This window comes from Oncorhynchus clarkii, chromosome 16, assembly GCF_045791955.1.
Source record: "Oncorhynchus clarkii lewisi isolate Uvic-CL-2024 chromosome 16, UVic_Ocla_1.0, whole genome shotgun sequence".
Classification (NCBI taxonomy): domain Eukaryota; kingdom Metazoa; phylum Chordata; class Actinopteri; order Salmoniformes; family Salmonidae; genus Oncorhynchus; species Oncorhynchus clarkii.
In genome coordinates, this window is record NC_092162.1 from 6,165,721 (window position 1) to 6,180,720 (window position 15,000).

General features: G+C 46.3%; 1 protein-coding gene across 1 annotated transcript in view; it reads left to right on the plus strand.

Annotated features, from left to right (window-relative positions):
• The first annotated feature begins 5,309 nt into the window (after positions 1–5,309).
• LOC139367810 (calcium uniporter protein, mitochondrial-like) overlaps positions 5,310–15,000 on the plus strand; it is a 46,967-nt gene continuing 37,276 nt past the window's right edge. Inside the window, exons 1-3 of the mRNA XM_071106148.1 lie at positions 5,310–5,414; positions 5,577–5,687; positions 5,751–5,849. Coding sequence (XP_070962249.1) covers positions 5,310–5,414; positions 5,577–5,687; positions 5,751–5,849 — 315 coding nt within the window. The remainder of the gene's footprint in view (positions 5,415–5,576; positions 5,688–5,750; positions 5,850–15,000) is intronic.

The window sequence follows — 15,000 nt, forward strand, 5'->3', positions numbered from 1 at the left end:
CTGACTAATGTGGAGCTACTGTTCTCCATCATTCTATCAGCAGACAGCACTCTGACTGATGTGGAGCTACTTTCCCTCAGTATAGCCAGCCTGACTTTTTTCCCCTGGCTAAAATACAAGATGAACTTTAAGTAAAACCTTATAAAATGTAGCTTGGTCACAGAAGTATGATGGCCATGCATCGTCTTTTGCAACAAACAAAAAAAAGACCTAAATATGTTCCACGGATGTATTTTCTGTGAAGGATTTGTGTTTTTTGAGTTCCTTTTCGGTCAGATTATAACTTTTATTTTATTAACATTTAAATGCATTTTGTATTATGTGGGTTGAATGCTGTAACAACACAGACTCTACCATCATGGGACTTGATTGTTTTAGACTGTCCAATACTGCTGATCACTTATTGACCATAATTTATTCACTTTACTTTAATAACATTATTCGGTTGTTGTTGTTTATTACATTTATTTCAGGCCTTTTTTTGATGACTTTATTATTTAATTCCAAGTCATCATCTCATCTCTATAGAGCTGCCGTCTGACAAAAATCACTACTTTAAGTAGTTCTTCAAAGTAAAGAAGGCGTACTTTTAGGACTGCTGAGTACCAACTAAGACTTAGATCATGTATTTTCAGATAGAGATACTGTAGCTTGTGAAGAAACTGCTCTCTCTCTCTCTCTCTATCTCTATCTCTATCTCTATCTCTATCTCTATCTCTATCTCTCTCTCTCTCTCTCTCTCTCTCTCTCTCTCTCTCTCTCTCTCTCTCTCTCTCTCTCTCTCTCTCTCTCTCTCTCTCTCTCTCTCTCTCTCTCTCTCTCTCTCTCTCTCTTTATTGCACATTCTTCTGTCTCCTTTATGTAGCAGGTGTAAAAGAAACACAGATTGGCGAAGTAGGTGCGCAATGGATTATGGTCATTGTAGTGTATTATCATGTTTTCTGTGCTAAAGTATGTTGTATGTTGTTATCTCTAGAGAAAATGCATTGCAATGTGCACATTTGAGCTCACAGGAAGAAATAAGAACCTAAGTTGGTCAATTAGTTATTTTAAACTCATTTTGGTTCATGTTCAGCACTATTGTGGTCACGTCCTCAAACAAGCTTGTTGTTTTGATCTAGTGTCGGATTCTTATTTATTTATTAAGGAACGTTCCATGACACCACTTTAACCTATGGGACGGACTACTCTGATCTTAAAGTGATAGTCCACGTTTACCTATGGGACAATTAGTCCTTAAACTGGAAGTATTTTCATCTAGTTTGAAGATGTTCCTATCACTGCTAAGATGATTTTGTAACCAATAGATGTTGAAGAGACAGGAAGACTCTGTGGTAGTGGAGGCTCATATAGATATTGAAGAGACTCTGTGGTAGTGGAGGCTCATATAGATGAGTGTGTTTTGCTCAGTCAGAAAGGTTCGAGTCGGGGTGTTGTTGGGTATCCGACAAAGAGCCGCAGGTCTGGGAGCAGGGCAATATTGGAGTTTTTCTTGTGGATTTTGACAGCAAGGCAATTTAACCCATTTGAAAGACAGCTCTCCGGACCTCGGTGAAGACTGAATGTTGCCCCCGGGCAAAATGAGTTTGATACCCCAAGGGGTGGTCAGAGCAGGACCGGAGTGTTAGTTCAGAGGGCTCGGTTTGTCCCTGTTGTGTCTGTAAGTGGAGTCTAATAACTGCCATCAAAGTTGAGTGGCTATGTGGGGTGGTCAGAAGTGCCCTGTCGTTAGGGCGATAGTGGCCTCGGCGACAAACTGTTGTGGCCTCTTGGGCCTGTGCACCACTGTTGACATCTAATCTGAAGAGGTGTGTGTGTGTGTGTGTGTGTGTGTGTGTGTGTGTGTGTGTGTGTGTGTGTGTGTGTGTGTGTGTCTGTGTCTGTGTCTGTGTCTCTGTGTGTGTGTGTGTGTTCGTGCTGCTTGCATATTTTCAAACACTCATGATAAAATAAGGTATATATGAAAGATAATGATAAAATAATTCCACTCTGAAACCTTATAATTGTAATAATTTAAATTGATTAGAATCATAAAATTATAATCTGATGTGTGTAGTTTTAGTCGGAATTAGGTTAAACAGACTGTCTGAGCAAGGCGTAGTTTAGGATTTGAGCGTGTGTGTGTGTGTGTGTGTGTGTGTGTGTGTGTGTACCTAGTAAAATACCGAAGAACAATTAAAACTGTGTTTGGACCGTCCTGGCTGGGCCTCTGAGGAATTTATGAGGGCATAGGGAGTACTTCTCAAGGTCTCCCTAATCTCCGAGGAATGGACCTGTCGGCTGGGTAGTGATACACAGTGGTGAGAACTATGGAGAAGGATAAAACTCACCTACTGTTTGTGTGGAAGTATGTTTTTGTATTCTTGACTCTAGAACGTTCTCTGAGTAAACTGTACTATTGTTTTTGCATAAACTGAGTCTTTGACTAATTATTATTATTAAACCCGTGGTCTTACAGATCTCGGGGATTGGTCAGAGTTATTGATTGATTGTTATTTTCATTGGAATTGAAAATTCTCGTGACAACTCCTTCCCCCTTTACGGTGTTAGGTGATATGTTCTCTCCCTCTCTCTCTACCCCCCCTCTCTTTCTCCCTCCCACCTCTCTCTTTCCCTCCCACCTCTCTCTTTCCCTCCCACCTCTCTCTCTCCCTCCTTCCCCCCCTCTCTCTTCCCCCTCTCTCTCTCTTACCCCCCTCTCTCTCTCTTTCCCCCTCTCTCTCTCTTTCCCCCCTCTCTCTCTCTTTCCCCCCTTTCTCTCTCTTTCCCCCCTCTCTCTCCCTCCCCCTCTCTCTCCCTCCCCTCTCTCTCTTTCCCCTCTCTCTCTTTCCCCCCTCTCTCTCTCCCTCCCCCTCTCTCTTTCCCTCCCCCTCTCTCTTTCCCTCCCACCTCTCTCTTTCCCTCCCACCTCTCTCTTTCCCTCCCACCTCTCTCTTTCCCTCCCACCTCTCTCTTTCCCTCCCACCTCTCTCTTTCCCTCCTTCCCCTCTCTCTCTTTCCCCCCTCTCTCTCTCTCTCCCCCCCCCTTCTCTCTCTTTTGCCCCTCTTTCTCTCTCTTTCAGCCCTCTCGCTCTCTCTCTCCTCCCCCCTCTCTCTCTGGTGTGATGTACAGTACTTAGCCTCAGTGTGATATTGGATGACTGACTGACTGACTGACTGACTGACTGATTGGTAAACAGACGGACTGACTGACTGACTGGTAAACTGACTGACTGGTAAACTGACTGACTGACTGACTGACTGACTGACTGACCGGTAAACTGACTGACCGGTAAACAGACTGACTGACTGGTAAACAGACTGACTGACTGGTAAACTGACTGACTGACTGGTAAACTGACTGACTGACTGGTAAACTGACTGACTGACTGACTGACTGACTGACTGGTAAACAGACTGACTGACTGACTGGTAAACAGACTGACAGACTGACTGACTGACTGACTGGTAAACAGACTGACTGACTGGTAAACAGACTGACTGACTGGTAAACTGACTGACTGACAGACTGACTGACTGGTTGACCGGTAAACTGACTGACTGACTGATTAATCAGTTGACTGGTAAACAGACTGACTGACTGGTTGACCGGTAAACTGACTGACTGACTGACTGACTGGTAAACAGACTGACTGACTGGTTGACCGGTAAACTGACTGACTGACTGACTGACTGACTGACTGACTGGTAAACTGACTGACTGACTGACTGGTAAACTGACTGACTGACTGACTGACTGACTGGTAAACTGACTGACTGACTGACTGGTTAACCAGTTGACTGGTTGACTGACCCAAAATGTTTGACCCAAGTTAAACAATTTAAAGGCAATGCTACTAAATACTAATTGAGTGTATGTAAACTTCTGACCCACTGGGAATGTGATGAAAGAAATAAAAGTTGAAATCAATAATTCTCTCTACTATTATTCTGACATTTCACATTCTTAAAATCAGGTGGTGATCCTAACTGACCTAAGACAGGGAATTTTTATTAGGATTGAATGTCAGGAATTGTGAAAAACGGAGTTTAAATATATTTGACTAAGGTGTATGTAAACTTCCAATTTCAACTGTAGATAGATCAGTAGATTGATAGATCAGTAGATTGATAGATCAGTAGATTGATAGATCAGTAGATTGATAGATCAGTAGATTGATAGATCAGTAGATTGATAGATCAGTCGATTGATAGAATGATCCGTAGATAGATAGATAGATCGGTAGATAGATAGATAGATCGGTAGATAGATGGATATATCAGTAGATAGGTAGATAGATGGATAGATCAATAGATAGATCAGTAGATCGGTAGATCAGCAGATAGATAGATCGGTAGATCAGCAGATAGATAGATCGGTAGATCAGCAGATAGATAGATCGGTAGATCAGCAGATAGATAGATCGGTAGATAAATGGATAGATCAATAGATAGATCAGTAGATCGGTAGATCAGCAGATAGATAGATCGGTAGATCAGCAGATAGATAGATCGGTAGATAAATGGATAGATCAATAGATAGATCAGTAGATCAGCAGATAGATAGATCGGTAGATCAGCAGATAGATAGATCGGTAGATCAGCAGATAGATAGATCGGTAGATCAGCAGATAGATAGATCGGTAGATCAGCAGATAGATAGATCGGTAGATCAGCAGATAGATAGATGGATCAGTATATAGATCAATAGATGGATCAGTATATAGATAGATCAGTAGATGGATCAGTATATAGATAGATAGTAAACGTTACTAATCCTGTCCTGGATTGCTGCAGGCTCAAACGCTCTTTCATCATTGAGTGACAGCTGTGTGTGTGTGTGTGTGTGTGTGTGTGTGTGTGTGTGTGTGTTCATCGCCTCGATCCCTTCCCTCGTCCCTGCTCTACAGAGGGAGTTGCTCTGTTGATACATTTTTACACACAACTTCTACCCATGACCTGATAGTTGGTTTTAAAATGGGAAGTGGTTTTAAAACGGGGTTGTCTGCTCATTGAAATGACTGCTTTACAGTAGATACAGCTCTTATATACTTCAGCTCTTCTCTCCTATGTAGAATAGAACAGCCTACCACCACTTATGTCTGACATCGTGACACACACTTCCTGTGTGGGAATCAGTTTAACATCAAGTGTAGTTCTCTGAATGTGTCTGTTTTTTAATGTTGTGGGTTTTGATATTTGCATCGAATATGTTTATATCTTTAGAAGGATGTAAATATTTGTTGGAGGCATTCTGGGACATAGTCAGTCAGGAGCAGAGGAGAAAATATACCAAAAAAATATATATATATATATTTTTTGCTATTCGAATGGTTATTAAGGTGACCGCGGTCATTTGGCTGGCTAATTATCGTCAACAAAATTTCGTGACCATCACTGCCCTAAGCGCCACCACTAACCTGGGGGGGCAGGAGGTGGGGGGTTGGGAAGCTCTTATGGTTTGGTTTTACCCACTTCGTCCTCTTCATCCCTGGGTGGGACAGACACACTGTTCTGACGGGTTCTGTCAGTGTTCTGAAGGGTTCTGTCAGTGTTCTGACGGGTTCTGTCACTGTTCTGACGGCTGGTTCTGTCAGTGTTCTAACGGTTCTGTCAGTGTTCTGACGGTGGGTTCTGTCAGTGTTCTGACGGTGGGTTCGGTCAGTGTTCTGACGGTGGGTTCGGTCAGTGTTCTGACGGTGGGTTCGGTCAGTGTTCTGACGGATTCTGTCACGGTCCTGACTGTTGTTCTCTCCTCTCCCCTCCATCAGGACCAGCCTGTCAGGAGAGCACATGGCCTGCGGTCAGCCTCCCGCTCTGCACTGTTCACCCAGCCTCCCACCAGCCTCTCAACCGCCCTCTCAACCCAGGTTAGTAGTACTGCTGGGTGTGTGTGTGTGGGTGTGTGTTTCGGTGTGTGTGTGTGTGTGTCTCCCATGCCGTGTCTGCTGTTCAGTGGTATTGTATTGTCTGGGTGTGTTTCTATGGCTGATGGAATGTGTCTAATCTACTGTGTGAAAGAGAGAGAATCTTACGGACTCTCATCTAATTCTGAGTGGATTAGAGTCCGAATGGAGAGGCCTCACTAGCTGGGATGTCTCTCTGAGGGCATCATCCATCTCTAGGCCTCTTCAGCCTCCATTAGAGTCAGAATGGAGAGGCCTCGCTAGCTGGGATGTCTCTCTGAAGACATCATCCATCTCTAGGCCTCTTCAGCCTCCATTAGAGTCAGAATGGAGAGGCCTCGCTAGCTGGGATGTCTCTCTGAGGACATCATCCATCTCTAGGCCTCTTCAGCCTCCATTAGAGTCAGAATGGAGAGGCCTCGCTAGCTGGGATGTCTCTCTGAAGACATCATCCATCTCTAGGCCTCTTCAGCCTCCATTAGAGTCAGAATGGAGAGGCCTCGCTAGCTGGGATGTCTCTCTGAAGACATCATCCATCTCTAGGCCTCTTCAGCCTCCATTAGAGTCAGAATGGAGAGGCCTCGCTAGCTGGGATGTCTCCCTGAAGACATCATCCATCTCTAGGCCTCTTCAGCCTCCATTAGAGTCAGAATGGAGAGGCCTCGCTAGCTGGGATGTCTCCCTGAAGACATCATCCATCTCTAGGCCTCTTCAGCCTCCATTAGAGTCAGAATGGAGAGGCCTCGCTAGCTGGGATGTCTCTCTGAAGACATCATCCATCTCTAGGCCTCTTCAGCCTCCATTAGAGTCAGAATGGAGAGGCCTCGCTAGCTGGGATGTCTCTCTGAAGACATCATCCATCTCTAGGCCTCTTCAGCCTCCATTAGAGTCAGAATGGAGAGGCCTCGCTAGCTGGGATGTCTCCCTGAAGACATCATCCATCTCTAGGCCTCTTCAGCCTCCATTAGAGTCAGAATGGAGAGGCCTCGCTAGCTGGGATGTCTCCCTGAAGACATCATCCATCTCTAGGCCTCTTCAGCCTCCATTAGAGTCAGAATGGAGAGGCCTCGCTAGCTGGGATGTCTCCCTGAAGACATCATCCATCTCTAGGCCTCTTCAGCCTCCATTAGAGTCAGAATGGAGAGGCCTCGCTAGCTGGGATGTCTCCCTGAAGACATCATCCATCTCTAGGCCTCTTCAGCCTCCATTAGAGTCAGAATGGAGAGGCCTCGCTAGCTGGGATGTCTCTCTGAAGACATCATCCATCTCTAGGCCTCTTCAGCCTCCATTAGAGTCAGAATGGAGAGGCCTCGCTAGCTGGGATGTCTCCCTGAAGACATCATCCATCTCTAGGCCTCTTCAGCCTCCATTAGAGTCAGAATGGAGAGGCCTCGCTAGCTGGGATGTCTCTCTGAAGACATCATCCATCTCTAGGCCTCTTCAGCCTCCATTAGAGTCAGAATGGAGAGGCCTCGCTAGCTGGGATGTCTCTCTGAAGACATCATCCATCTCTAGGCCTCTTCAGCCTCCATTAGAGTCAGAATGGAGAGGCCTCGCTAGCTGGGATGTCTCTCTGAAGACATCATCCATCTCTAGGCCTCTTCAGCCTCCATTAGAGTCAGAATGGAGAGGCCTCGCTAGCTGGGATGTCTCTCTGAGGACATCATCCATCTCTAGGCCTCTTCAGCCTCCATTAGAGTCAGAATGGAGAGGCCTCGCTAGCTGGGATGTCTCCCTGAAGACATCATCCATCTCTAGGCCTCTTCAGCCTCCATTAGAGTCAGAATGGAGAGGCCTCGCTAGCTGGGATGTCTCCCTGAAGACATCATCCATCTCTAGGCCTCTTCAGCCTCCATTAGAGTCAGAATGGAGAGGCCTCGCTAGCTGGGATGTCTCCCTGAAGACATCATCCATCTCTAGGCCTCCACCGCAAACTGCAGATGTTATAGTTCTGCTCCTTTGGAAGTGTGTGTGTGTGTGTGTGTGTGTGTGTGTGTGTGTGTGTGTGTGTGTGTGTGTGTGTGTGTGTGTGTGTGTGTGTGTGTGTGTGTGTGTGTGTGTGTGTGTGTGTGTGTGTGTGTGTGTAATTGGACGGGGCCATAGAGATTACATTCTCATCACTAGGAGTTGATCTGGAACAGCTACAGCAGACTGACTACAGCATACTAACTACAGCAGACTGACTACAGCAGACTGACTACAGCAGACTGACTACAGCAGACTGACTACAGCAGACTGACTACAGCAGACTGACTACAGCAGACTGACTACAGCAGACTGACTACAGCAGACTAACTACAGCAGACTGACTACAGCAGATAGATGGAATATCCTGGTGTGTGTTGAAGATACTGGATAGATACAGTATACAGCACCTACCTGACTGCTGACTACAGTAGACTAACTACAGTAGACTAACTACAGTAGACTAACTACAGCAGACTGACTACAGCAGATAGATGGAATATCCTGGTGTGTGTTGAAGATACTGGATAGATACAGTATACAGCACCTACCTGACTGCTGACTACAGTAGACTAACTACAGTAGACTAACTACAGTAGACTAACTACAGCAGATAGATGGAATATCCTGGATAGATACAGTATACAGCACCTACCTGACTGCTGACTACAGTAGACTGACTACAGCAGACTGACTACAGTAGACTGACTACAGCAGATAGATGGAATATCCTGGATAGATACAGTATACAGCACCTACCTGACTGCTGACTACAGTAGACTAACTACAGTAGACTAACTACAGTAGACTAACTACAGTAGACTGACTACAGCAGACTGACTACAGCAGACTGACTACAGCAGACTGACTACAGCATACTAACTACAGTAGACTAACTACAGTAGACTAACTACAGCAGATAGATGGAATATCCTGGATAGATACAGTATACAGCACCTACCTGACTGCTGACTACCTGACTGCTGACTACAGTAGACTAACTACAGTAGACTAACTACAGCAGACTGACTACAGCAGACTAACTACAGTAGACTGACTACAGCAGACTAACTACAGCAGACTAACTACAGTAGACTAACTACAGCAGATAGATGGAATATCCTGGATAGATACAGTATACAGCACCTACCTGACTGCTGACTACAGTAGACTAACTACAGTAGACTAACTACAGTAGACTAACTACAGTAGACTGACTACAGCAGACTGACTACAGCAGACTGACTACAGTAGACTAACTACAGCAGATAGATGGAATATCCTGGATAGATACAGTATACAGCACCTACCTGACTGCTGACTACAGTAGACTGACTACAGTAGACTGACTACAGTAGACTAACTACAGTAGACTAACTACAGTAGATAGATGGAATATCCTGGATAGATACAGTATACAGCACCTACCTGACTGCTGACTACAGTAGACTAACTACAGCAGACTGACTACAGCAGACTGACTACAGCAGACTGACTACAGCAGACTGACTACAGCAGACTAACTACAGCAGACTAACTACAGTAGACTAACTACAGCAGATAGATGGAATATCCTGGATAGATACAGTATACAGCACCTACCTGACTGCTGACTACAGTAGACTAACTACAGTAGACTGACTACAGCAGACTGACTACAGCAGAATGACTACAGCAGACTGACTACAGCAGACTAACTACAGTAGACTGACTACAGTAGACTAACTACAGTAGACTAACTACAGTAGACTGACTACAGTAGACTAACTACAGTAGACTAACTACAGTAGACTAACTACAGCAGATAGATGGAATATCCTGGATAGATACAGTATACAGCACCTACCTGACTGCTGACTACAGTAGACTAACTACAGTAGACTAACTACAGTAGACTGACTACAGCAGATAGATGGAATATCCTGGCTAGATACAGTATACAGCACCTACCTGACTGCTGACTACAGCTTCCTTCTGGACAACAAGACATAATAAAAGATAAGAATACCAACAGAAAGTCAATGTCTCAGTAGAATATAATAAACATTTTAGCATCAGTGTAAAACAGGAAGGCACATTTTATAGTCCAATATTTACCCGTGTTTTGGGGAAAGGGGGAATAAATTGGGCAGTATTTTAAAACCGTAAAAGAGTCTGGTAGCGTCAGTTGTGCTGCGTGGGGCTGCCGTTCAATAGTAGGAGTTATTTTGTACACAGTCGGTGTGGGTGGATGTGTCTGTGTGGGTGGATGTGTCTGTGTGGGTGGATGTGTCTGTGTGGGTGGATGTGTGTGGGTGAATGTGGGTGTGTCTGTGTGGGTGGGTGGGTGTGGATGGATGTGTCTGTGTGTGGGTGGATATGGGTGAATGTGTCTGTGTGGATGTGGATGTGTCTGGATGTGGATGTGTCTGTGTGTGGGTGGATGTGTCTGTGTGTGGGTGGATGTGTCTGTGTGTGGTTGAATGTGTCTGTGTGTGGGTGGATGTGTCTGTGTGTGGGTGAATGTGGATGTGTCTGTGTGTGGGTGGATGTGTCTGTGTGTGGGTGAATGTGTCTGTGTGTGGGTGAATGTGTGTGGGTGAATGTGTCTGTGTGTGGGTGGATGGATGTGTGTGTGGGTGAATGTGTCTGTGTGTGTGTGGATGTGTCTGTGTGTGGGTGGATGTGTGTGGGTGAATGTGAATGTGTCTGTGTGTGGGTGGATGGATGTGTGTGTGGGTGAATGTGTCTGTGTGTGGGTGGATGTGTCTGTGTGTGGGTGAATGTGTGTGGGTGAATGTGTCTGTGTGTGGGTGGATGTGTCTGTGTGGGTGGATGTGTGTGTTTGTGAATGTGTCTGTGTGTGGGTGGATGGATGTGTGTGTGGGTGAATGTGCCTGTGTGTGGGTGGATGTGTGTGGGTGAATGTGTCTGTGTGTGGGTGAATGTGTGTGGGTGAATATGTCTGTGTGTGGGTGGATGCGTGGGTGGGTGAATGTGTCTGTGTGGGTGGATGTGTCTGTGTGGGTGGATGTGTCTGTGTGGGTGGATGTGTCTGTGTGTGGGTGAATGTGTCTGTGTGTGGGTGAATGTGTCTGTGTGTGTGTGAATGTGTCTGTGTGTGGGTGAATGTGTCTGTGTGTGGGTGAATGTGTCTGTGTGTGTTGGTGCGTGGGTGGGTGAATGTGTCTGTGTGGGTGGATGTGTCTGTGTGGGTGGATGTGTATGTGTGTGGATGAATGTGTCTGTGTGTGGGTGAATGTGTCTGTGTGTGGGTGAATGTGTCTGTGTGTGGGTGAATGTGTCTGTGTGTGGGTGAATGTGTCTGTGTGTGGGTGAATGTGTCTGTGTGTGGGTGAATGTGTCTGTGTGTGGGTGAATGTGTCTGTGTGGGTGAATGTGTCTGTGTGGGTGGATGTGTCTGTGTGTGTGTGGATGTGTCTGGGTGGATGTGGATGTGTGTGTGGGTGGATGTGTGTGTGGGTGGGTGGATGTGTGTGTGTGGGTGGGTGGGTGAATGTGTCTGTGTGTGGGTGAATGTGTCTGTGTGTGGGTGAATGTGTCTGTGTGTGGGTGAATGTGTCTGTGTGTGGGTGAATGTGTCTGTGTGGGTGAATGTGTCTGTGCGGGTGGGTGGATGTGTGTGGGTGGGTGGATGTGTGTGTGTGGGTGGGTGGGTGGATGTGTCTGTGTGTGTGTGGATGTGTCTGGGTGGATGTGGATGTGTGTGTGTGTGTGTGGGTGGATGTGTGTGTGTGTGGGTGGATGTGTGTGTGGGTGGATGTGTGTGTGGGTGGATGTGTGTGTGTGTGTGTGGGTGGATGTGTGTGTGTGTGTGGGTGGATGTGTCTGTGTGGGTGGATGTGTCTGTGTGTGGTTGGATGTGTGGGTGGGTGTGTGAGTGCATGTGTTCTAAGATGTGGAGAATCAGAGCAGGCTGTCAGTCCAGTTTGATGCAACCGGTCAGGGAGCTCTCGACGGTGCGGTGGTAGTATTTGCAGAGCAGCCAGCCGCCTTAGAAAGTAGAGGCGCTGTTGCGCCATCTTGACCAGAGTGGTGGTGTTGTTGGTCCGTGTCAAGTCCTCTGTGATGTGGACTCTGAGGAACTTAATACTGCTGACTCTCTCTACTGCAGTACCGTTCATGTGGATCGGAGCGTGTTCCCTCCTCTGCTTCCTGAAGCCATTCATCAGCTTCTTTGTTTTGCTGACGTTGAGCTTGGTGTCCAGACCCAGGGCTCTGAGCGTGGTGTCCAGACCCAGGGCTCTGAGCTTGGTGTCCAGACCCAGGGCTCTGAGCTTGGTGTCCAGACCCAGGGCTCTGAGCTTGGTGTCCAGACCCAGGACTCTGAGCTTGGTGTCCAGACCCAGGACTCTGAGCTTGGTGCCCAGACCCAGGGCTCTGAGCTTGGTGCCCAGACCCAGGGCTCTGAGCTTGGCGTCCAGACCCAGGGCTCTGAGCTTGGCGTCCAGACCCAGGGCTCTGAGCTTGGTGACGAGCTTGGAGGGAACTATAGTGTTGAATGATGAACTGCAGTCAGTGTTTGACAGGATGTTGGTATTACCTGGTGTTTGACAGGATGTTGGGACTTCCTGGTGTTTGACAGAATGTTGGGACTTCCTGGTATTATCTGGTGTTTGACAGGATGTTGGGACTTCCTGGTGTTTGACAGAATGTTGGGACTTCCTGGTGTTTGACAGGATGTTGAGATTTCCTGGTGTTTGACAGGATGTTGGGACTTCCTGGTATTATCTGGTGTTTGACAGGATGTTGCCACCTCCTGGTAGGCCAATTGGAGTGTGTTGTGTGTGTGTGTGTGTGTGTGTGTGTGTGTGTGTGTGTGTGTGTGTGTGTGTGTGTGTGTGTGTGTGTGTGTGTGTGAGAGAGTGTGAGAGTGTGAGAGTGTGTGTGTGAAGGAACAGGCCAAAACATTTCCCACTTCTTCATATTATTACAGTAGTGCCCCCTGCTGATTGTAAAGAGGCCCTGTGTGTAACATTAGCCGAGCTGACTGAGTCCCCGAGTCAGATCAGAGCTTCTCATTGGAGCTCTATAGAGGACACATTGAACAGGTTAAAAGGGGTATATATTTTACCAGTGCTGCTCAGCTCTACACACACACACACACACACACACACACACACACACACACACACACACACACACTTGGAAGGAATTAAAATTTGATGAAGAGAAGATGATTTTTGTTCCTTGAGTGCTCTGCTGTGGACAAGTGCATTAGCTAGTAGTCTCTCTTTCCTTGATTTTTGTTGTGTGTGTGTGTGTGTGTCCACGTGCACGCTTGGAGACCCACAGACACACATACGCTGCTACCTGCCTGATATTCTGAATGAAATGGAAAAAGGGAGGCTCCCTGGCTGTGTGTGTGTGTGTGTGTGTGTGTGTGTGTGTGTGTGTGTGTGTGTGTGTGTGTGTGTGTGTGTGTGTGTGTGTGTGTGTGTGTGTGTGTGTTTTGTCATGTGTATTGGAGTGGGAGATGCTTCCTCAATTCTGTTTACATGCATCTTTCTATCTCTGAGCGCATCAGCTACTGTGTGTGTGTGTGTGTTCTATCTCAGTACACATACGCTACTGAGTGTGTGTGTGTTCTATCTCAGTACACATTAGCTACTGTGTGTGTGTGTGTTCTATCTCGGTACACATTAGTGACATTCGGTCTGTGTTTATTGTTGGGGGATGGTGAGAAACATGAGCTGATGCTATAGGAAGTAGAGTCTCTGTATCGTGACAGGATGTTGGGACTTCCTGGTATTATCTGGTGTTTAACAGGATGTTGGGACTTCCTGATACTATCTGTTGTTTGACAGGATGTTGGGACTTCCTGGTATTATCTGTTGTTTGACAGGATGTTGGGACTTCCTGATACTATCTGGTGTTTAACAGGATTTTGGGACTTCCTGATACTATCTGGTGTTTGACAGGATGTTGGGACTTCCTGATACTATCTGGTGTTTGACAGGATGTTGGGACTTCCTGATACTATCTGTTGTTTGACAGGATGTTGGGACTTCCTGATACTATCTGGTGTTTGACAGGATGTTGGGACTTCCTGGTATTATCTGTTGTTTGACAGGATGTTGGGACTTCCTGATACTATCTGGTGTTTAACAGGATGTTGGGACTTCCTGATACTATCTGGTGTTTGACAGGATGTTGGGACTTCCTGATATTATCTGGTGTTTGACAGGATGTTGGGACTTCCTGATACTATCTGGTGTTTGACAGGATGCTGGGACTTCCTGGTAGTATCTGGTGTTTGGCAGGATGTCAAACATTTTTCATAGTTTTCTGTGAATATTGAATGTGTCTGGTAAACACATTTCGTTCTGCTGCTTTGAAACTGTCGGCGCCACACCAGATTGAAAAGCACTGGGGCAGATGCTGTCTCGTTATCCGGTGGCTCTGAACAGGTGACAACTTATTTTCTGACAGATATATTCAACTCCTCGTTAGTTTGTCCACTGACCACTGCATTTGGACTCATTACATCATTCTTTCATGATTTTGAGAAAAAAATAGTTGTGGCATTAAAAAAATGGCCGCACTTTTACCTTTGACACGGTGTCAGCCTATAAACCCTGTTCATTACTGCTTGCAGCTATATATTTTTTAAATTGACTTCTCTATGGCATTGTCTGTTTCAGCCAAACTGCAGTACCGAAAGTGCCCTCTAAGCACAGTGGAAAGCCTGCTTCCAGACCGGAACCCTGGTGTGTTTTAGATTAGAGGCAGGGAGGACAAGGGCATGCTAGATATGAGTCAGTACTGGGAGAATGTTTGTATTGCTAGAGCTCTCTCTCTCTTCTCCCTTTCTCTCAGTCTTTCTGTTTCTCTCTTTCTCAGTCCCTGTCTCTCTTCCTCTCTGTCGTCAGGGCGGGAGGTGCAGTAAGAGACTCATGTCATATCTGCGAGGGTGAGACAGCAGAGAAGAGCGAGAGAGAGAGAGGGAGGGAGAGAGGGAGAGAGGGAAAGAGGGAGAGAGGGAGGGAGAGAGGGAGAGAGAGAGAGAGAGAGAGAGAGAGAGAGAGAATGGAAAAATAGGCATGGTGTCAGAGGCATCCAGGAAACCGTGTTACAGTAAACTGGACCTCTCGAAAAGGAGATCCTCCCCTTTTTTGGTTTCTTCCTGTCTCTTTCTAGCCCTTCCTTC